The 24800-nt window shown below is 44.4% G+C and overlaps 1 protein-coding gene across 3 annotated transcripts in view; it reads left to right on the top strand.

Moving 5' to 3' along the window:
* ctnna2 (catenin (cadherin-associated protein), alpha 2) overlaps positions 1-24800 on the top strand; it is a gene marked incomplete at its 5' end in the record, with an annotated part of 572500 nt that overhangs the window by 375716 nt on the left and 171984 nt on the right. For all 3 annotated transcript variants that reach the window (XM_083764543.1, XM_083764544.1, XM_083764542.1), the window contains one exon: positions 21343-21423. In XM_083764543.1, the coding sequence (XP_083620669.1) occupies positions 21343-21423 (81 nt within the window). The remainder of the gene's footprint in view (positions 1-21342; positions 21424-24800) is intronic.

The following is a 24800-nucleotide window of genomic DNA, read 5'->3' as shown; positions in this document are numbered from 1 at the left end:
GTGTTTTTGTGCAGCGGTGCAGCAAGGCACAGACAGACAGACGGCAGCGCAGATTGCTTCAGTGCGATGTTTTAGACCTCAAACCTCCCTAGCTGTTAATGGTGGGAGTGAGATGTTCAATGTTTTCAACCCCAAACCTCCCTAGTGGTTAAATTAGGAAGATTAGATTTTTAGACTACCAGCTGATTTTATGAACCAGAAGTAATAATCAATCATTTCCGAGACAAACGTCGCTAAAGATCGGCGCTAAAGATTGTCGCTAAAGATCGGCGCTAAAGGTCGTTGCTAAAGGTCGTCGCTAAAGGTCGTCGCTAAAGATCGTCGCTAAAAACGTCGCTAAAGATTGTCTGGACGGAGGGAAGATATTGAGTGATGTCACAACACTGCGCTACAAAGCGCTGCCCGGCGACCGAAACACAAAGAACTTGTAAATATAATATGTCCAATGCTGGGTCGCATTATAACATTAACCCATTCTGACCTGAGATCAGATTCATACGAGGTTTCCGCCGGACACACACTGGTCTGATGAACCCATTCTGACCTGAGATCAGATTCTAAAAATGTCAGTCGCTCTTCGATTTTTCAAAAATAGCAGACCTACAAGCTCGTATCGCGCCACTCGGTGGCGCGATATGAGCTTGTAGATCTGCTATTTTTAAATAGCTAAAGCATAACATGATGCTGACACCAAAATGGGTGCCCGGTCAGAATGGGTTAAGGGTGCGTCCGCTCTTGTTCTAGGAGATCTGTGACTATTAATTTAATCCGTCCAAACATGCCCTTAGCAGAAAATGAGTTAAGCTGGAGCATGTGTGCCTTTTACTTGTTGTGTAACAGAAATAAAATAAACACTAACATAGCAATATAATATATGGTATATATATATATGAACTCCGCACCATGGGGGACCGGGCCTTCTGCTCAGCTGCCCCTCGGCTGTGGAACGCCCTCCCCGACCACCTGAGAGCACCACAGTCCGTGGACGCTTTTAAAAAGGGACTAAAGACCTTCCTCTTTAGTAAGGCATTTGCCCAGTCGGACTTTTAAGCTGCCCTGTGTGCTGTTTTTAACCGTTTTATTCTTATTTTTATTTGTATTTTACATTTTTCTGCCTGTAGCACTTTGAGATTTGTTTCAAATGTAAAGTGCGTTATAAATACAATTTATTATTATTATTATTATTATTATTATTATTATTATTATTATGAATTAAAAAGAAACTGAACGTATTCATTCACTCCAGAAACTTTTTTTTGTTTGTTTTCCTCATAGTCATTATCTCTGTGCGTCCCGTGTTGAAATGCTCACACGCTCCCCAGGGATCGACCATCATCGCCTCTAATTGCAGTAACTAGATGGGAGAAAATGCCCAAATGTGGGGAGGGATAGGTGAAAGAGATGAGGAATGGATCTGGAAATGCGACGGGAATTCATGGAGCAAAAGGCTCTGGTCAGGCTCTGCCAGTGGATCTAATGAGGCCAAGTCCCCTCACCTGTGCAATTTCCAGCCTCTGCCTCAGCCAATTGATTGCCATGGCAACCACACACCTGCCAATTGATTACTTAACCACTCCACTTTTCACAGTCAGTTTGCAGCACTCTTCAGGCACAGGCAGACAGACAGAGACTCAGACAGAGACAGAGACCTCCATACAGTATGGGCACAAAAGGGACACAGACGGGTAGCTAAAACGGGTGCTATGACAAGTTGACAAGGGGTATTATAAGGTTTCCAAGTTGCATCGTTCCCAAGTAGGCCGGGTGGCCGACGGGCACGTATACAGGTCTAGTAAGATCAATGGGCTAAATGATATCAATTCCGGCTCCTTGTCAATTCAATTAAGCAGGAGTGAGCGCTACAATTACCGTCCAATGTGCTTACAATGACTACAGCACGCTTAGAGGGTGAGGGGAGGGGGCAAGCTGTGTGCCATCACAAGATAACGAGAGAGAGAGAGAGAGAGAGAGAGAGACCGGCTACCACTGTGTGTAATTGGTAGCTGTAGATGCTCATTAAGATAGGCTGGTCTCTGTCAGCTGTGTAGCGCCACACGGACGTCGTGCTCGTTAAGTGCACCTTAAAGAGCCGCAGTGGCGGGGTGGCCAATATCAGCTGCTCTGATTATAGGACGGAGAGAGAAAAACATGCAGCTATTTGAGGATAAGACCCTGATTGGAATGATTGGCCTTAATGAAATGACAGATTAAAGTGTAAGTGCTGCAACATAACGGTAACTCTGGGCCCTAATGGGTCGTTAATAGATGTGTACACTTCCAGCATAAATTAATACATTAGTGTAATACTGCCACCAGTTAGTAGTCTGAGTGTAAAGCGTTGGTTCATACTAGCCCTCATGTCCTTTGCTGCAGTTGCATTAAGGCTCTCTTTGCTTCCTGTGTGCTCGCATGAAATGCAGACCATGCCTCCTCTCCTCTGCTGCAGAAATATAAAGAACGTTTCACCTATACTCACCAATACAAAGGCGGCTTGTGTTATTAGAAAGCCTACTTTCCTTAGTGGACGCACTCTGAGACCCCCACAACACGTATAAAATGGCCAGAAAGGGATTTTCTTTTCACCAGAAAAAATAAAACTTTAAATGACTCACACGGTGCCCTCTGCCGATATTGCCAAGAGAAAATCACATAGACAAGATGTTTTCCTTCTGGTGAAAAAAAATCCCTTTCTCGCCAAAAAGTTAATTTTCTATGTGTGGTTGGGGGTGGGTGTACCCACTAAGGAAAAGTAGGCTCTCTAATCACACAGCCGTCTTTGTATTGGTGAGTAGCGAAAACGTTCTTAAATATTTCTGTTAGAGTCGAGAGTCTGGTCTGCATTTCATGCGAGGGCAGGAAGACTACAGTCCCATGAGTGAGTGAACGAGTGCATGTGTTAATGTTTTAATAACCTGTTTAGTATGCGGTGCATGTTTTAGTGAAAATCATTGTCACCCGTGCACTTTTGTTTCCTTGAAAAATGAAAAAGGGAAGCTCCATATCGGAGAGAAAAACATTGTCAAAACTCTATTACCTTAAGTGGCTTCATTCCAGCTAGAGTTCCAATAAGCCACTGTTGCCACAACGCGGTCGACGACAAATGAGCAGGAATTGGGCGGTCAGCGCCGGTCGGTCACACTGTGGCTCCTCTCTGTGTCGTTATCTGACTCATAGCCATGACTCGGCCAGTTGCAGAGATCTACAAGCTTATACGAGCTGGTAGATCTGCTATTTTTGAAAAATCGTGTAAATGTACGTGTCACAAATCTTTGAGTATATATTCTTTCCCAGTGAACGCTCTTAACTCAAATATTTTGCTTCTGGAGGGGTCTCTGGAACAACATGGGAGTCTGTGGCCAAATATAATTCTGGCGGGGTCCTTGACATGAAATAGTGTGAATCCACTGACACAGCAACAGAAAACTGTCATGATTCAGAAAACATTTAGTAGAATCTGTTCTCAGGTCTAAATGTTGAGAGAGCTGCAGTCTTTACAGATTGTCTCAGACGACAGACGGGAGGTCTACTGAACATAAGACATCAGATGCCATATTCAATATTTGTCATTTATTTTACTTGGAAAAATATCAATATTGAGATTGGAAATATCCTTTCATACCTTAGTTCGCTCGTGTCATTGAATCTTTCAAAAGAGCATGAGATATAAGACCCATAAAGGGAAGAACCCTGGGGATATAGGACAATTTAATCAAATACGATTTCATCTCTGTCATCAGCCTTTTATCAAGACCATGCAATGGAGCCAGGATGGACATTTCCTATATATTGACGTTGTTGTAACTTGTCAGCAATTCTAACCCTAACATCAGTCTTAACTGTCCACGCAAGTAAACCAAAGTTGTTGTATTGCGCAGTAATTTAACTTCCATGTTTCCTACAGTGGCCTACTCTCGGTACTAGGCAGTATGTACTGAAGTGAATTTAAAAGGAGAGTGTTTGATCTCTCTCCACCGCACAAAAGTCTTGAAATACTTCAGACTGATGGCCGAGCTACGCCAGGCTTTTCATGTGCGTTTACGCGCACACAGGAGCCCCACATACACACACTTAAAATAGTACTGGACCTACAGTATAGGTGCGTGTGTGTGTGTGTGTGTGTGCGTAAACGCGTGCTGAAAAGCCTGGTGTAGCTCGAGGAGAAGATTTGAGAAGCAGCAGACAGACAGACAGGCAGAGGCAGATCTTTCCTCGGTTCCATTTTATTCTCTCGCCATGCTCGAGATGTGGGCTCGGCCAGTGAGCACATATAAACCTCTTTTGTTCTAAATTGGGGCACATGCAGCCAGGAAGGAACACAGTAGGGGTCCTAACATGTCCCGACACCAACAGAATGTGAGCAAACCATCTGTCTTCTTATCACTAGTGGCCAGTGGCTATTGAAGTGGAATGCCAGCTGAGGTCCCCTGGCTGGGGGTGTCTATGCACTAGGGCGGCGTTGGTCAAGCAGCTGAAATCTACATTTAGACTGTCCCACATGTGCAATAGCAGCAAACATTTATGAAAATACTAAAGTAGGACATGTCCATTTTGCCTCATTGTCTGATGAGGAGCATCCATCCATCCATCCTTCCATCTTCTTTTTTGTCTCCACCAGCCGAAGGCATGGGGAGAGTATGTTTTGCACTCCGTCCGTCCGTCCGTGTGTCCGTGTGTCCGTCCGTCCGTGACCAGCTAATCTCAGCCACCGTTAACCCGGTCGATGCCAAATTTTGCACACACACTCCCTGGATGCCAACCATGAACCTCTGCCCCAAACTTTCCAGAACGGCCTGTTATAGCGCCACCAGGAGGCCGCTTTGTGCAAAACAAGTTTTTTCACAGTACACCTACAGATTTTGTCCAAACATCACGCAAATTAGTACACAGTCTCTCTAGAGCCATTCAACGAAACGGGTCTTTCAGATTTCTCAGACTCCATCCTGATTGGTTAAGATTGGCTTCCAAAGTTCACAGGAGTGCTCAGTTTCAAACAAAATGCTGCAAATCATGAACACATCGCGTGATTTCCCTGAAATTGTGCACGCACATTCCCACTAGGCCGAGGACGAAATGCCACATGAACAATTTCAACTCAGCCTCAAGGTGGCGCTATAACTGGCCCAAAAGTGTTTTTACCTCTAACTGCACGGATCTGTGGATAACCTGGTGGAGACCTGTGCCCAGAAGGGCACTTTTTCTAGTTATATATATTTTTATCCCACGATTTTGTAACCCATTTTTCACCCCTGTGTCAATTATCTAATGTGATCCTGGGCTCTACACACCCTCCGCCAACCTTGTTCCCATATACGGGGGACATGGGGAGAGTAACGGACTTGAACTCATGCTTCCGTCCTTCCATCTTCAACCGCTTATCCGTAGTCGGGTCACGGGGGCAACAGCTCCGCCAGAGTATTCCAGACTTCCCTCTCCAGAGCAACATTAGTGACTTCCTCCTGGGGGGATCCCGAGACGTTCCAAGGCCAGGGACTCGATGTGTTTCCTCCAACTGCGCCTTGGTCTGCCCCGGGGTCTCCTCCCAGTGGGACGTGCCTCGAGGACCTCCCAAGGGAGACGCCCGAGAGGCATCCTAACCAGATGCCCAAACCACATAAGTGTGGCTCCTTTCCAGGCGAAGAAGCAGCGGCTCTGCTCCCTCTCGCGTTACTGAACTTCTCACCCTATATCTCTATAAGGGAGATGCCAGCCCACCCATCTTTGGGTCATGCGGCCCACACTTCATGACCATATACAGTAGGTGAGAGTAGGAAGGACGATAGCTCGGTAGACAGAGAGCTTTGCCTTGTGGCTCAGCTCTCTTTTCGTCACAAGATGACGTATTGGTGATTATCGGTTGATAACATCCAAAGCGGGTGTACTGTAGCTCTGTCTATCCCACAGAGGAAAACTCTGTACACTGTTGAGGACATACTCTAAAACACAGAGGAATACTGTACAGTTGTTGAATTGCGTCGTTAAGCACGCGTGTAGAGAGAGAGTACACGTGACAACATGGAGAAATTAATGTTTGCTCCATAAATATTGTAATAACACTTTCAAATCAGATCACCCCAGCTGTAATTATAGCAAGACACGACACACATGACACACACACACACACACACACACACACACACACACACACACACACACACACACACACACACACACACTGTACAGCGTGTGTTCTTTAACTGCTAATGAGGGAGAAACATATGTGTAAGCAGAGCACCTGTGCTGAGCCTCGAGAGATAGCCAAAGTACTCTCGAGTGCGTGCGTGCACATTTATGACGGGAACGCATCTGTGTCGCCTTATAACCTTTAACCATTATTTTAAACTCGCAGAATATATATTCTTTCACAGTGAAAGTTTTTGACTAATTTCTTTGCTTCTGGGTCCCTGGAACAACATATTTTCAGATGGGGGTGGCGGCCAAATACACATTATATTTGGGGGTCCTTGACATGAAATAGTTTGAGGACCAACTGTAATAGAAACATAGGGTTTTTCAGAAAACTGTCAGGATGTATAACAGTGGTTCCTAAACCTTTGCATGTAAAGGAACCCTCAAATGGACACTAATTAGCCCGTGGACCCCCACATTTGAAAAGATATGCCAGGGACCCCCAGAGAAGACTGAATGTTGTAGAATGTGGTCTTATAGGGCCCTTAAAGGTCCAATACAGCCGGGGTGCGGTGCTGCAGCTGCCGCTGGCTGCCGGCGGCGTTGTGGGAACGCCTTCTGGCACACAGCTATACAGCTCTGTGTTTCTTCATGTCTTTAATGGCCGCCGCCGTTTGCTCACATCGCTCCTCTCATTACGCTGAACCCCCCCCCTCCCCACCCGCCCCCCACGCTGCTGCTGTGGGCTCGCCGCCTGTCATTGGCTGTTAGCGTCTGTGTGGTCAAACAGGCTGTGGGATGAGAGAGAGGAAGCATCTGGTTCTTCATCAAACACTACATGAGAAGGGAATGGGAGCGAGATATATATATATATATATATATATATATAATCTTGGGCAGAAGCCTTATATCTTCATAGATCATCTTCTGATGGTGACTTCGTCGTATGATAATCTGGTTCTATGTCGCCCTATATATTTTTTGTTTTGTGTTTTAGGTTGTTGGATTTTTTTTAGAGGCAATTGCAATTTTTTAATTGATCTTTTATATTATAATCAGAAACATAGCCTGCACAGTTTCCAAGTATAGGGGATAAACATGAGATGAGGCATTAATACCCTGTGCGCACGGACGCATAATTGGTTAATGAATAGATGGATGAGAAAGTAAAGCAAAAGGGAAAAGCCACCATGGAGGCACCTCTGCAGATGTTAACAGCACACTCCCTGGGTCCTTATCCACGGTTCTGTGTGCATGGTGGTGTGAACAGCACACTCCCTGGGCCCTGGTCGTGTTAATCTAATTCTGCAGAAATGCACGCAAAATATAATATAATATTTCACACGCTGGAAGCTGAACTTTGCAGTATTGTCGCACACCGGAAACAGCAGATCTACAGGTGCGAGCTTGTAGTTCTGCTATTTTCAATGCTCAACGTGTGCGAGTTTGTATAGTTCTGCTGTTTTCGATTCTCAACGCGTGCAAGCTTGTAGTTCTGCTGTTTTCGATGCTCAACGCGTGTGAGCTTGTAGTTCTGCTGTTTTCGATGCTCAACACAGAGCGCAACAAATAATATCATCAATCCCTTTAAGCACTGCTACAGTATAGGGCATCCTCCATCAGTATATCTTTACTCTGTAGTCACGGAGCGAATATGAACCGCTGCAGTCAGGCACGCCACCGCATACCAACGTGTGTTTATATCCACTAGCGCAGTGGTTTTCAACAACAAGTTCCATTATTTATTTATTCAGCACTTGGAGCCACGGAACCACCATTTGATGACATTTAGCCTCTCAGACGCAAAACTAAATATTGCTGTTGTCGTTGGATAAGATGTTGTCCACAATTACATGTTGGTATCATTGTGGTGATCAATTTTGTGTAGACTTAAGTCTCTCTACGTCGTCCTCAGACGAGCCCTCCATCGGCGTCTCCAGTCATCTCGGTCCTCCGTACATCTGGCCAGCTCATTTGTGCTTTCTGCACCAGCATCTTTCTTTAGTACGTCCACGTAGGTATAGGTGTGGGACGTCCTCTCGATTGATGCCCGTGCTGTGTTGGTTCCCACAGTACAAGTCTTTTGGCCGGGAGTTCTTGGTGTCGGTGGCAGCTAGTGCGTCATCCTCCTTACTGCTATCTTCTCTGAAACACTTGGTAATGCCCCGTACAGTGGCCAGCTAGTGTCATCCTGCTTACTGCTATCTTCTCTGATAGAATTGGTAATGCCTCGTACAGTGGCCAGCTAGTGTCATCCTCCTTACTGCTATCTTCTCTGATACACTTGGTAATGTCACGTACAGACGCTTGTTGGTGATGTGCTCGTCCTGGTCGATGTTCAGTACCAACATTCTGGTGTAGTACTATGTAAGATTCTAAACAATATTTTAACTCCTGAGAGCGTAAAATGAAACCGTATGGGTCCATTTGGCTACAACAGTTAAATATCTATAAGGGTCCATTTGGTTTCCAACTCTCCCATTATGTAGCTGCAGGGGACCAACTGGAACCCCCTCAAGGACCACTGGTTGGTGGTCCACAAACCACTGGTTGAAGAATCACTGCACTATAGTGTTATAATGCTGCTGCTTTCCTGCACTCCCCAGCAGTGCATGGCACATGCGTGTCATAGCATTATAATGCTGCTCCTCTGCCTCTCCCCAGCAGTGCATGACGCATGCGTGTCACATAGCTACAATGCTGCTTCTCTGCACTCCCCAGCAGTGCATGTAACATGCGTGTCATAGCGTTATAATGCTGCTTAGCAGTCCATAGCGCATGTAACATGCGTGTCATAGCGCTATAATGCTGCTTAGCAGTGCATGGCACATGCGTGTCATAGCGTTATAATGCTGCTTCTCTGCACTCCCCAGCAGTGCATAGCGCATGGCACGTGGCGCATGCGTGTCATATAGCTATAGGAGGAAGCTAACAGATTCAACATGGTTTATGCCTGGCAGCAAACGGAGAATAACATCCTCTTATAGACAACCTACGGAAGGAAAGGCCAGCCCTGGAATATGGATTTATCTGTGAAATTGAACCGAGAGAGAAACATAAAAACGGCAAAGTGGAAAAGGAGATAAATCAGAAGAGACGTTTCTCAGTTTAAACCCTGGCATCCTTATTTTGGGAACATTCAAAAGTAGGGAGGAAAAAAGAGCAATCTACAAACTATCTGATATTTCTGGCGAGATTGTTTGTGTAGAGAGGGAAAGAAAACAAAGCAGTGGTGGAAAGTAACTAAGTACATTTACTTAAGTGCTGTATTTAAGTAGTACTTTACTTGACTATGTCACATTTTCAGTACTTCTACTCCACTGCATTTCAGAGGCAGATATTGTACTTTCACTCCACTACAATTATTCAACTTTCGCTACTAGTCACTTTGTACATTTTGATTACAAAACATACATTTAACCACGTCAGCCCTATATATATATATATATATATATATATAGGGCGATCTGTCACATTGTGAGCTTCTATTTTTACAAAAGAAATGTATACCTTAGAAAACTTGAAATGGGACATTCTGCATAATGAATAATTTTTTGATACTTAAGTACATTTTGATGCCAATACTTTTGTGTGTGTGAGAGAGAGAGAGAGAGAGAGAGAGAGAGAGAGGCTACAATCTGAAAGCATAGCGACAACCATGAACTTGCATTCAACAACAACACATTATGCAGTGAATGTGAATGGAAGAGCTAGCCACCACATTCAACAACACATTATGCAGTGATGTTGAATGGAACAGCTAGCCATCACAAAGAGGGACCGATCGACGCATTCAACACAGGCCTCTGGCCGTGCCTCAGGACAACATGAATATCACCTCTGGGTTTTAGAGTGCTCTTGTATTTCAACAATGAATGCATTTCACATATTATTCATGTTTCATTCATGCAGGTTCTGGAGTATATAGGCTGAGGTTGTAGCACTTCAACAGAATGCACTGGTGTTGTTGTGTCGGATACAAAGCCCAGTGGTCTCAGCAGTTACTATAGTTTAACCCATTCTGAACTGAGATCAGATTCATACGAGGTTTCCGCCGGACACACACTGGTCTGATGAACCCATTCTGACCTGAGATCAGATTCTAAAAATGTCAGTCGTTCTTCGATTTTTCAAAAAATAGCAGACCTACAAGCTCGTATCACGCCACTCGGTGGCGCGATATGAGCTTGTAGATCTACTATTTTTCAATAGATAAAGCATAACATGATGCTAACACCAAAATGGGTGCCCGGTCAGAATGGGTTAACCCCTCTCAAGGCCCTGGCGCTTCACCAAATCAAAAGGCCCCTACTGATTCAGCCAATTAATTAATTAATTAACATGCATGCGTTTAGCGCATATCCACTACTGCCTATGCGCTGCCCGCTGACACACAAGACACAGTAGGAACTGCCGCACTGGGCACAGCCTTTCCAACTTCAGTCTCTGCTAAACTAACTGCAATTTCCCCCGAAGAATAATTAGCCTATATCTACAAGCTCCATTAGCAGGCAGCAGCATGTTTTGTCTAAATTGTCTTTGTGGCCAACAAATGTAGCTACATTTGCAAACAGTGCTGTTGACCATGTTGTTACATGGTCCATATAACGTGTGCACCAACAGACAATGCCAATATGCTATATTAATATTAGAACGTTTTAAAAACAGATTAATTATTGACGACAATGCAACCTGTGGGTGCAACGTCACTGAAAACTTTCATAATAGCAATTACATTAATTTACTCACGAGTGCTGGAATCGTGAAATGGAGGATGTAAGAACACACTTTTGTTGCATTAGAGCAGGGTAAATATTAAGTTTTGCGCCAAAGTCTTGTTTATATTCCTCTTACATAGGCTGTATGTTATTGTCGCAACAACATACGTTGGTCGGTCTGAGTGAGGGGGGCCTTCCTGATTGAGGGGGCTTCTGACGGCGTCGCTTACTCGCTTCCCCTCGAGGAGGAAGCGACGCGCAGCCGTCGGGAACCCCCCCAAACAGACTGCTCCCCCCCCTCCCGAAAACTGCTACAGAAACTGTCAGACGAGAAGACCAAAAACACTAGCGGTTCTTATGTTGCGTTATATTTTTCCAAAGAAGCAACAGCTGTACCTATAGTCTCGTACCAGGCCCTGCAAGCTTCGGGCCCTGGCGCTTAAGCTCCACCTAGTTCCATTGTTAGTCCGGCTCTGAGTGCAATATACGAACAGGGATTTAACCCTGGAACATTTCACACAGGTGATTTTCACCCGGACAGTTATATTTTTGTAATTTTCAGGGTCTTTCAGTACCTTATTCATGATGCTCAGTGACATCATAGAAGGTAGGTTTGTAAAAAAACAAAGAAAAAAAAGATGTTGGAGAATCAACCTTGATGACCATAATTGCTGTCACTTGCTTTACGGATAGATTTTGTGTTCCTAAAAACACACGACTCACTCACATCGGCAAAGGGACCTATCACAGGACACGATGCAGAGATGCAGGGACCTATCACAGGACATGATGCAGAGATGCAGGGACCTATCACAGGACATGATGCAGAGATGCAGGGACCTATCACAGGGCACGATACAGAGATCAGGGACCTATCACAGGACACGATGCATTGACCTATCACAGGACACGATGCAGAGATGCAGGGGTTTAAAAATAGAAAGTAGAGGGAGGTATAAGGATGGGTGTGGATGGCGGGGGTTGGCACGCCAGGGTATTATTATTATTAAGTGTGTTGGGCAGGAAGCCAAGGATTGTGACATGTAGTTTAAGAGCAAGGAGGGCGAGAGAGGGACACGAGGGGGGAGGGAGAGAGAGAGAGAGAGAGAGAGAGAGAGAGAGAGAGAGAGAGAGAGAGAGAGAGAGAGAGAGAGAGAGAGAGAGGAGAGAGAGAGAGAGAGAGAGAGAGAGAGAGAGAGAGAGAGAGAGAGAGGGGGGGGGGGGGGGGGGGAGAGAGAGGGGGGGGGGGGGGGGGGGGGGAGGTTCCTAAACTTTTTAAAGAGAGATTAGTTGTTTGCCCAAATCAGTGAAAATAGCAGATCTACAAGATCGCAACGCGGCGCGCCTATACTTCTCAATTATTATTATTTGTATTTATAGAGGTTTTTTTGTTTGTTTGTAAAATTCTTTCAAAAACAAAATATTTTAAAGCGCAAATAACATGCATTTTAAAACTGCTTTTAATATTTAATATCATATTGTCTATGTCCCTCAAAGTTATTTCTAATGGTTTGATCCTCAATCACCACTCTGATATAACCAGTCCTTGTCATTTCTTTCTGGACTTCGAAAGCAGTTTTAGCTGCAGTACCACAATGTCCTGAGGGGGTGGGGGTGCTGATATGCAGATTATTTAATATTTGAGTAATTATAATACTGATGCTAGATAAAAACCAGGCTTGTTTCCATTCCATGCCAGCTTGGAAAATCAACAATGGTGGACATTTTAAATAAAGTGGAAATGCAAATTTGGAACTGAAGACTGAAGAAGACTAGGAATTATACAAAGCGGGGTGACATTGATGACATCACGATGAGACCAAAATCAGTTGAGCTGTTCCTGAGAGCAATTTCCATTAAAGCACCAATATGATATGAAAGCCTGATTGTTAAAAATTGGTTATTTGTGGGGATAGAAAACACATATGGGAGCACCAAAAACACAAAAGTAATTGAAAAAGTTGAATTTTATGTTATAGGTCCTTTAAAATATTTATATATTTCTGTAGGAAAAGAAATAATGTGGTATTTATATTCGAGTCGTGACCCATACAAATTGGTCTATGTGACCCACAACTTGTTCCCTGGGAAACAGTGGTCTAGTGGTGGAGGCAGCAGCATAGCTGTGGAACGCCATGGAGAAATGCTTCCATCCTGAACTAGTGTCGCGTAGCCAGACAACTATTCCACAATCTCCGAATGCTATATATAGTCTGGAACTATAGCCCCCGTGAGCTGAGTAAGGAAGCTGCCATTTCAGTTCACGAAAATATATTTTTAAAATATCTTTACATTCACATTTTATTTTTGTATTTTATTTTCTGCTAAGCAACATGTTTAGATGATTTATGTTCAAATAAGTTTGTGCAAAACGGTATAGTGGGAGGCTCCACTTCCGCTTTATCGCTTACTCATGACAGCTCTTCCGTTGGTCCAGACTGTATGATGAAGCGTTTGGAAATTGTGAGAGTCAATTAGTCTGGTAACGCAAGACTAATCCTGAACCTACAGCTAGAGAAATGCTGCTTCCATCCTGAACCTAATGCTAGAGAAATGCTGCTTCCATCCTGAACCTACAGCTAGAGAAATGCTGCTTCCATCCTGAACCTAATGCTAGAGAAATGCTGCTTCCATCCTGAACCTACAGCTAGAGAAATGCTGCTTCCATTCTGAACCTAATGCTAGAGAAATGCTGCTTCCATCCTGAACCTAATGCTAGAGAAATGCTGCTTCCATCCTGAACCTACAGCTAGAGAAATGCTGCTTCCATTCTGAACCTAATGCTAGAGAAATGCTGCTTCCATTCTGAACCTAATGCTAGAGAAATGCTGCTTCCATCCTGAACCTAATGCTAGAGAAATGCTGCTTCCATCCTGAACCTAATGCTAGAGAAATGCTGCTTCCTTCCTGAACCTAATGCTAGAGAAATGCTGCTTCCATCCTGAACCTAATGCTAGAGAAATGCTGCTTCCATCCTGAACCTAATGCTAAAGAAATGCTGCTTCCATCCTGAACCTAATGCTAAAGAAATGCTGCTTCCATCCTGAACCTAATGCTAGAGAAATGCTGCTTCCATCCTGAACCTAATGCTAAAGAAATGCTGCTTCCATCCTGAACCTAATGCTAGAGAAATGCTGCTTCCATCCTGCCTGAACAGAATGGCAAGTAGATGGAGAGAGAGCACAGACCGAGGGGAAGGGAGGAGAGGAGAGGAGAGGAGAGGGGGAGACGCTGACAATAGGTTAGAGGGTGTGTGTGTGTGTGTGTGTGTGTGTGTGTGTGTGTGTGTGTGTGCGTGTGTGTGTGTGTGTGTGCGTGTGCGTGTGCGTGTGCGTGTGCGTGTGTGTGTGTGTGTGTGTGTGTGTGTGTGTGTGTGTGTGTGTGTGTGTGTGTGTGTGTGTGTGTGAATAAATGAGCAGTGTGTGACGTCTGAGAGAGGAGTGCGGGAGAGAGAGAAAAAAAACAAGGTAGTGAGGGAGGGATGGACGGAGGGATGGAGGTAGGGATAGAGAGTCAGAGTATCACTGATGCACACGCAACACACACGCGCGCACACACACACACACACACACACACACACACACACTTGTGAAGATAAGCATGGCCAGTGAGCCTTTGCACAAGGTCCTTTTTCGGCGAACGGCTCACAGACAGCAGATATGTAGCATAGACAGCAGCAGCATACATACTTTAGTGCTATGCGGCGAATTATAAGTTCCGTTTTCAGGCTGCCGGCAAACACCTTCAGCACACAAAGACACGAGGGACGCGGGATCAATCCGTTTAAAGCAACTGCTCTGAATTCAAGGAGACGCCCCGTAATCCCATTTCATCATCACCTCTCTTTTCATTTATTCTGTAATTTCATTCACCTCCCCGATGGGGGGGAATGATCAAGCTGACGGATATATGGACACATTGAGGGATTTCCGTTCTGCATCGAGCCCATGGGCTTGAGAGCAGATATCAGTCCTATGACTGACTGACTGACTGAGGGAGAGAGGGAGGGAGGGAGGGAGAGAGAGGGAGGGAGGCAGACACATGGGTTTGACATAGAGGCACAGATAACTGACCATCCTGTGTTGTTTTTGTCGACTAAAGCTAAGACAAAAAAATTACATTTTTTCCCTGACGAAAACTAAATGAAAACTAAGCTACGATGACTAAAACTAAGTGTATTGACAATTTCGTCAACATATAGAAACTAGACTAATGTGCCGCATTCCACCAGTACAAAGTATACTGAGGTGGGATTTACCAGATTTTATCGGATGCATGAGCTTCAAACCCTTAGATCTCCATATATGGAGCTGACCTGTTCTGACATTACATACGGTATGTTGATCCACCCCCACCTCGTCCTTCCTCTTCGATGTCTCCCTGTTGACCGATACTGTACCTGTCCATTCAAACTCTAGACGGGCCCTCCCCAAAGTTATTACAGCGCAGCCGGCGCAAAGCTAAAGTTCTCAACGGGCCCGGAAATTAAGGCCCGGCACACTGCATGCCGCTGCTAACTCTTAGATCCCCATATATGGAGCGGACCTGTTCTGACATTCCATATATTGATCAGACCTCATCAAACCCTGTACACTCAGGACACACTCCATATATGGCCAGTACAGAATTCATTCCATATGATCTGACCCCCTCCGCCCCCCATGCCAAAGTGCTAGTGCTCGCCCAGCAGTCTGCCTAAGGTCACCTAAGGCAGATGCATGCCTGCGACCTCGCCCTTTAGGTCGCTTCTCGCCCTAAAGGGCTGGTAGTAGTAGTAGTGAACCTAGCATTTGTTAACACAATCAGCGCCAGGATTTATTTCAAAATAGAAGCTCGGTAAGATGCCGGGAAGATATGGCTGCTACTCTGTAAGCCGATCTGACCTGAGATCAGATTCATACGAGGTTTCCACTGGACACACACTGGTCTGATGAACCCATTCTGACCTGAGATCAGATTCTAAAAATGTCAGTCGTTCTTCGATTTTTCTAAAATATTTTTCAATAGCTAAAGCATAACATGATGCTAACACCAAAAGGGGTTCCCGCGCAGAATAGGTTAGATTACGCGCGCCGAGCCTTTCTTTGTGAACGGTAAACAGGGAAGTGAACGACAACGTGCAATGCGTGGGAGAGCAAGGAGCATGGTGCAGAAGGAGGGTTTAATTGTAGGCGGTCTCATTCAACTTTTAAGGACTGCGGGTCCAAACTGGATCACACAGAAGGCTGTCGTTAAGTAGGCAAGGCCAGTGTGGGCCGTCACTCCCCCGGCGCATCCATGGGCGACGTAGATCAATATGTGCCTACCGTATGTCATCAGGGCTGTAGAGCCGGATGACTGTTCGTTATAGCACTATAACGTAACAGTGTTCCTTCCCCGGCACTGCATGGTTGCTTGGCAACGAGCCAATTAATTTTGTATTCTGTGGTATATTCTCCTTTGACAGAATCCCTCTGTCTCATATACAAGACAGTCAGTCTGTTGATCATCTTGCAAACTCTGACGCACGCACGCGTGCACGCACGCACGCACGCACACACACACACACACACACACACACACACTTGTGAAGATAAGCATGGCCAGTGAGCGTTTGCACAAGCAAAGACCGACAGCCTTTTGTTGTTTGATTTTGTTTTGTTTATTGGCAAAAGCCTCCGACAGTACAGTAGGCTACATCTCTTTTTAGACGTGAACGTGTCAAAATGTGATGCAAGATTAGGTATATATTAGATAAGGACGTGTTGTCTTGTTGCTATACAGTGCATATCAAATAACGATGTTGAGAAGTACATTGGCCCTGACCTGCAGGCCTTTAATTCAACCACATCGCCCTGTCTTTCTAGATCCAACGTGGACCCTTGGATCCCCATTGCAAGAAACTACAGTAGAAACCTAATTACTTTAAACTGCCTAATCAGCTGTTCAAAAGCTCGACACGCGTCGCTAATGATGCCGTCTTGAAAGTGTAGCCTCTATTAAAAAGGTTATCACTTTTATCACAATGAGCTGCAAAATTGAGAGGTGGGCATTTTAATCAGTCACTTGCCGATATAAAGAGGGCTAGTGCCCACGGGGGAATTCAAAAGCACCTTTCAAATGGCAGTAATATTATCGCCCTGTCCTGTCCGTGGTATTATTAGAACTAGACCTTTGCCCGGCTGTAGAGCACCGAGATTTCTGTATCTGTCTCCCTTTATTCCTATTATGGAGTTCTGTGTCATGCATGCCCAAATATGGAGTGTTGTGATGTCAGAAAAGGCCAGCTCCATACTGTATATGAGTCTGCATGGGCAGGGGCCTTTTGTGGCGGTTCTGGACAACCGTGGGTCCGACCGACTCGGCGCCGGGCACTGCACTCCCTGTGGGGGTGTGGGTCGTGTGTGTCGAATTTGAAGTCGGTGGGGCGAATGGTTCTGGAGTTACGTGGATTTACAGACGTACAGACAGACGTACAGAGACATGGTGCCTTTATAGATGGATGTTATGGTTACACAGATATCACACGTGCAAGAGTGCATTTTGAATGCGTCTTGAGGCAGTGCTTAGTGCTTAGTCAATTCTGCAGGTATCTCCCGTGCCTCTCCGAGTGAAGCGGGCAAATCAGTCCAGTGTTCGGGGAAGCATCCTTAATGGCGCTGAAGGCCTTGTGAGGTGGAGAGGTGGCTCGATTGATGGAAGTGGCGAGGCTGATGCGGTGAGGGCTATTTCTCCACCCTCTGAGTCTGCAGTGGTTTCCGCATATACAGCTGAGCTTTAGCTTTACCAAGCTGTGACGCAGTACTGCTTCCTTCCCACATGGTATACAGCAATAACAAGTTTATTGGAATCTGGTGAGACGCTGTAGGTGGGCTTTTCCTCAACCTCCTCAAGAAGAAGAGACATGGGGCTGGCCTTCTTCTATCGGGAGAGATATAGAGGACCCAGGAGAGGCTTTTTGATGTGGACTTAAAAATAAAATAAAAAGTGAAGCTGGCAAAAGGGCCTTTAGGCCATGCAGTCAATCTAAGATTTGACCCAAAAGGTTGCAATAGTAATCGTTCAAGGTTTTTTTTAATGATTCTTAGGGTCATCTAAATAACAATCATATACATTTTGGATCATGGTAAATTCAGGGGTTGAACTATTGAAAACCTACTGTATATAAGGCACAAATTTAGTGACGTGTCAAACTAGAGGTTATTCATGATTCTGAATCATTTGCAAGCATTCGTTTTGCACGAAAAAACACGCCAGAGCCGTCTTCACAAATGTGACGAGGTCAAGTGGCGATGGCAAGTGGTGATGGGGTCACTGATATGCAAATTATTTAATCTTTGAGTCATTATAATACTGACGCTAGATAAACCCATGGGCTTGTTTCCATTCCATGCCAGCTTGGAAAATCAACAACGGCTGACATTGTAAACAGAGTGGAAATGCAAATGTGGAACTGAAGACTGAAGTGGGGGAGGAATTATACAAAGTAGATACTGATGACATCACGCGTAGGACCAAATCAGTTGAGCTGTTCCTGAGAGCAATTTCCATAAAACCCTGATTGTTCAAAATTGCGAATTTGTGGAGATAGAAAACACGCAGGGGAGCTAAAAAAACTAAAAAAAATGGAAAGGTTTGATTGATTGATTGAAATATATTTTAACAGTTTGCAGAATTACAGTACATTACAAGCACAACTCAATACAAACGACCCAATAAAGCATTATACATTCACAAGAGGTTCCACCTTGTTCAATTCATCAAAACATTTAGAGACGTACAAATAGACACTTCTATATAGCCAAAGAACAGAACAGGAATTCATCATAAAGGAGGTAAAAAGGGAAAAGAAACGTATACAGCGAGGGGAAAAGTTTAATTTCATGTTGTACGTAGGCCATCTGCTCTGCATCCGGCTGCCTGCTTTCATTTGGGTGCTCCTCCGTACTCATTCCTGACACATTCACAGATGACGGCGGTGTGTCCTTCACACGGGACGGAGAGCTAAGCAATAAGAGAAGGCAGAAGGGTTATTGCTGTTTAAGTATGGGCTGTTGTTGACACTTGTGACTGCCAGCAGCTGTGGACTGTCTGACGGAGAGGGCCTGAGGGAGCCGTAGCAGCGTGCGGTCAACACAGCATGCCATTAATTATCTCCTATAACAATTAAAAAGGGCCGCCTTGTCACCGTGTTCTTTCTCTCTGAGTCACTCGGGTCAATATTTGATTCATAACGGATTATACGGGACGACATCCTGCAATCTAAATTATACGTATGTGAGGGGTATGTCATTATAGACAGCTAACATACAGCGTATGGAAACGTTGTTTCAACTTTATATATTTGAAATGAATTCGTAAAGGCAGCAATTGTAAATTAAGCACTTAGACCAGTTTGGAAGGCATGCCCCGAAATGCATGACATTTGGCATAGATGACATCCAGAAGAAAGTGATTAGAAGTATGGGTGGCCAAAGATCATGCACTGTGACCTCTCAAAATGCGTTAATATATAATTCAACATTAAATTGCTTCAAAGTCTGCATCCACATGCAATATGATTCCGGACAGGGAGGTAAACTGCAAAATGCAAATAGTTGGTGCAGGTGGAGGCATCCGCAATGACATATGACAGTGGTTCCCAAACTTTTTCATGTCAAGGACCCCCGATGAACACTTATTTTCCTGCGGACCCCCGCTTGAAAAGATATGCCAAGGTGCTCCATAAGAGAATATTTGTAATGGTTCTAGCACCATTTTCATTTCAAGGACCCTCCAGTTTGACATGCGTTAGGCCACGGACAGCCCTCGATGTAATGCCATTTTTATCTCTGGGACCCAATTTATATTTTAAAATCATTGTTATTTTAACTCTGAGAGTGTACACTCTCTAAGTTACAGACCCATAAGGGTCCATTTGGTTACTAACTATAATTTAGCTGGGGATCGACCCCCTCGAACCCCCGCAAGTGTGTATATATATATATATATATACTGCTGAAAATGATGATTTCCTGTTTTGACTATAGATGTGTATATTCGTACATCTCTAAATGTTTTGATGAATTTAAAATGGTGGGCCCCATATTTGTAAACAAGTGTAATGCAAGTGTAGGTGTCCGCTCACTGTTAACAGTTTTTTGTATTGAGTTGTACTTGAAATGTACTGTAATTATGCAAACTGTTAATAAATCAATCAATGAATGAAAGGTGGATTTCCAGGCCTGTTTTCAAAGATCATGGGGCAGCCCAATGAGGCCCTGCCCTTTAGACAATAACAATATCAAAGATCATGGGGCAGCCCAATGAGGCCATGCCCTTTAGACAATAACAATATCAAAGGACCTTGGCATGCATGAGACCACAGGGCTACGTCAACTTGATCAATTGACAACAACAGCTGGATTGGAAGTGTACGGTTCATATGTTGTACAAATGAGATTTTTAGTAATTAACACAATGATTGAAAGAGCTTTAAATATGTTTATATCTGTATTTATTTTGACACTGAAGTTGCATTATGTTTGTCACCTGTCTCTCCTCAGCACTGCTGGCACTCCTCTCTAGATTGGAGGGTGCCAAGTACAGTTTCATGGCGCCTATATGTATTGTTTAAGAGCAGGAATGCTGCATGGGTGTGACTGTTCAGTGTGACTTGAGGCCAGTGAGAGATTACATCAGGGGAGAGCTGCGATGAGCAGGGCCTCAATGAAGGAGGCATAATAGCCTGTAACAGTATCTCAGAGTTCCTGTTTTGGTTGTTTTCTTAAAAGTTTAGCCAGCAAAGTATGTATTTTTTTCCTTAATATTATAGGAACTTTTACTTTTTGCCCAGTATTATTTTATTTTTGTATTGTCGCTGGCGTTTTGTCGCTTGTGTTTAACGCACTTTCCGAGGTAAATAAAAGATGTATCCGTGGACTTGTCTGCTTCCGGGCCAATCGGTCCAGCTTTATCACATAAGTGATCAGCTTAGTTTGAGGAAATGGGGGTCAGCCTGGGCATCCCACGCTTGGGTGCCAGTGCTGTAGACAGAGAAATTACCCATATGTGTGTTTTGAAAGTGGGCGGTACCAGATCGTTGTTCTCGCTCCCTCTTGTATTGTGGCTGTGGGTGTCGCTCACTATTTTGAGGTAGTTAGTCAAATATGAGGGTGCTGAGGGGAATTAAGTCTGTGTGTGTGTGTGTGTGTGTGTGTGTGTGTGTGTGTGTGTGTGTGTGTGTGTGTGTGTGTGTGTGTGTGTGTGTGTGTGTGTGTGTGTGTGTGTGTGTGTGTGTGTGTGTGTGTGTGTGTATATGTGTATGTGTATGTGTATGTGTGTGTGTGTGTGTGTGTGTGTGTGTGTATGTGTATGTGTATGTGTATGTGTATGTGTATGTGTATGTGTATGTGTATGTGTATGTGTATGTGTATGTGTATGTGTATGTGTGTGTGTGTGTGTGTGTGTGTGTGTGTGTGTGTGTGTGTGTGTGTGTGTGTGTCAAACATGTAACCTGATGTTTTTCTTCCTTCCACAGACTGGCAGGAAGGAGAAAGGTGACCCTCTGAACTCTGCTATCGACAAGATGACCAAGAAGACCCGCGACCTCCGTAGACAGGTGAGACCATGTGGATCTGTTTTTATTTTCATCATTGCTTCTGTTGATTGCTTCCGCCCAACGCACCTGCATCTGAACGAAGTGGATGTTCTGTTGTCACCCATAGATATCTGAACTATAGACTGAATTTCTACATAATTAAACTATGCTTATGCACTCTAGTGCTATGTCTACATCAGGGCTGGACTGGGACAAAGATTCGGCCCGGTCATTTTCGTGCGAATTTGGCCCAGACCAGCCCACCACAACCAGTGTGCAGATAGCAGAAACTATACCGCCCGCAGCGGCGTAACTACCGTGACGCAGACAACGCGACTGCGTGGGGGCCCAGAGGCAAGGGGGGCACACGCCGCTCACCCGTGCCGTCTGTAAAATAAAATTATAAACACATACAGAGATGCAATGACAGTTGAGTTGAACGAAGTTTGGCGGAGCCTGGTGATGTCTGCTGCTATAGCACACACAGCCACCATACCATATGCATTAGGCACACGTGTGATGTGCCCTGCCTCCCTAACAGCTCTGTTAGAGCATAGGGCTGTAGGCTAACAACGTGAAGGAAGTCAGAAGTGTCTGTGGCGAGTGTGCATGCAGTGGGGATTTCCCAGTCTCGAGTCCCGACAGCCAGGTACGTGCACAAATCACAACTACAACTGTACAGTGCCCCGCTGATTATAACCGCCCGCTCCGTCGAGGCACACACAAACAAGCGGCCCACCGGGAATATGCCCGGTACGTCCTATGGCCAGTCCAGCCCTGGTCTACATAACATTCTATCTATCTAAGTTACATAAATCGAGCCTATGCCTGCAAGGTCATCGAGGCCTATGGCAAGTGATACGGGCTATAAGATGGAGTGGAGAAGAGGTGGGTTTTCAGACTTTACGGCGGACGATTAGGAGTGAGTCTGCAGTTCTGATTGCAATGGGAAGTGCCAGTGGCGTGCCCAGATAGACACTAGGTGGTGCTAGTTACACTGTACAGTATGTGGACCGTGGTGACATTGATCAATTCTTGATAAAAAAAAGCTTCTAATATATTATTTAGGCCCCAAAATCTATAAATCTCACACTATTAATTAGGCAAATCTCACACTATTAAGTAGGCAACCGTCTGGTTCCACGCGCTGCACAAGGTGCCCTTTTTTCACTTGAGCACCTGCCCCTCTAAATGTCTGTGCACGCCACTGGGAAGGGCGTTCCACATAGTCTTGGAGCCAGAAGGGAGAAGAGTTTGGGACGGGTGGAGCATTTTATTTGTTAGCATACATAACCAGCTAATGTCCACTATAGCTCTGTGCAAGCGGCCTCCTCCATGCATGAGCATTTCTTCAGTCACACAGCTCTGTGTGGTGGAACTGCTTACCTCTCCATCTTCCACTGAGAGCGTCGAGCATTAGGCTGTAAATAAGAGTCAGCCTCTCTCCAGTGGCACACGAGGCCCTACTTATTCATTCTGGCCTGTTAATGCACTTATGCAGAACACCACACCGGCTAGATAAGCAGCCCAGCTCGGTATAGCTCAGACCCCTCGGGGGGAGGCAGGCATGCGTGACGTACGTTGCACCGCGGATAATGCTCAAGAACGGAGGAAAATCGTGGGAAAGAGAGAGAGAGAGACCCTGATCAGGCGTATATACTGCCAGAATATACAGCAGGGTGTATACAGCATGGCACGCTTCCATAGAAATATGGTCTGCTACGGCTAGTCACGGTAGAAAATTACTGAGAGCTTTCAATAGGCCCCGTCGACGCCATGGAAGTGCAAAAGGGCGCATTGCCCCCATTAACCCTTCCTCCTTGGAGCCCCATGTGAAAAGCGTGTGTTTTATTTTATTTTTTTCTGATGTGAAGGAATGTGTTGCTATATTGCCCTGCTTGCCTTTCTTGAGGTGATAATGGCTGGCTGCGAGCCATTGTTTTCGAGGCAATTCACACATTAACTAGACCTGCCAATGAATACTAATGAAGTGTGCTATAGAGCGTATAATTCCCAATGCATTACCTTATAAGCGTCGACTTGAGTTGTGACAAATCATGACAACAAACACAATATTTTGGACCAAACAAATAATTACAAAGAAGAAAAACAAAAAAAAAAAGTGTTGTAACCTGCCGTTTTCTTCTTCTTTCTTTTTTTTCTCAACAATGTATTTATTTTCCTTTTTTACACACACAACTGACAATACAAACATACAAAACATTACAAGACAATTACTGGTATAAAGAAAGCAAAACAACAATAACCACAAAAAAACAAAACAACAACAACAGCACTACTCCTCTTCAGCTCCATCCATTAAATGTGACAAATTATTGTTCTTTATGTAACTTATAAAACGTCCCCACACCTCCTGAAACTTTTCTTGTTTGTCCTTAAGAATGTATGCAATCTTTTCCAAATGTAAACATAAACATAATTCCTTGAACCACTGTGTAATACTTGGTTTGTCTCGCCTCTTCCAGGTAAATGCTATCATTCTCTTAGCTTGTAAAAGACATATATCTATAAACATTTGTTCATTACTCTTTATCTTGTGTCCCTCTGGGTTCTGGTACAATATTTATCGACAAAATCTTCTGTATTTCCTGCCCGACCTTCCCCCAAAACACCATCAATTTTGGACAGGACCATAGACAGTGGAACAATGTGCCTCTATCTTCACCGCATCTGGTGCATACATCTGGAATATTACAATTATACTTATTGAGTTTAACTGGTGTGATGTACACTCTCATAAGCCAATTGTATTGTAGAAGTTTTAGACGAGTATTCCCAGTCTGGGATTGAGCTTGTGCACAAGCCGTACTCCGTAACTGAAGACCTGGAGGGTCCAATACCAATTTGGCTATTCTGAGTGGCCAAAGAGCATTGATCACGCCTCCAGGTCTTTAGTTTACTCAAGTTAGGTAATAAGACCTGTTACTTAAGACACGCAAAATACAGCCCTATATGTCATCACATGGTGGTCCGTGACTCAACTGCAGAATAAATAATGGACCTTGATATGAAAAGTGTTGAAAACACTGAAATGTATTTATATTTTTAAACAATCCAGTGAGCTGTATGTACCTTATTAACAGACTGATTTAAAGTGCCCTTAATAATTCTTACACTCCAACCATGTATTGGACCATGAGCATAGTGATATTTGAAAATCAATATACGTAATTCAAATTGGTATTGTTATATATTGTTTTATGATTCACAAACGCATTTTCTTATAACCAATTGGACATGGCCTGGCATCACCATTGATACACACAGTATAACGAGGCGTTATATGATTATGAACGTGGCGGTGATGACTATTGATTATTATCTTTACCACATCACATAGCATATAATGTCACAGTCTGAACCGCTGTGGATATATG

Source organism: Protomyctophum parallelum (genome assembly GCF_964188405.1).
Source record: "Protomyctophum parallelum genome assembly, chromosome: 5".
NCBI classification, from domain to species: domain Eukaryota; kingdom Metazoa; phylum Chordata; class Actinopteri; order Myctophiformes; family Myctophidae; genus Protomyctophum; species Protomyctophum parallelum.
Note: the sequence above shows the minus strand (reverse complement) of the source record. Positions and strands in the feature narration are given on the sequence as shown.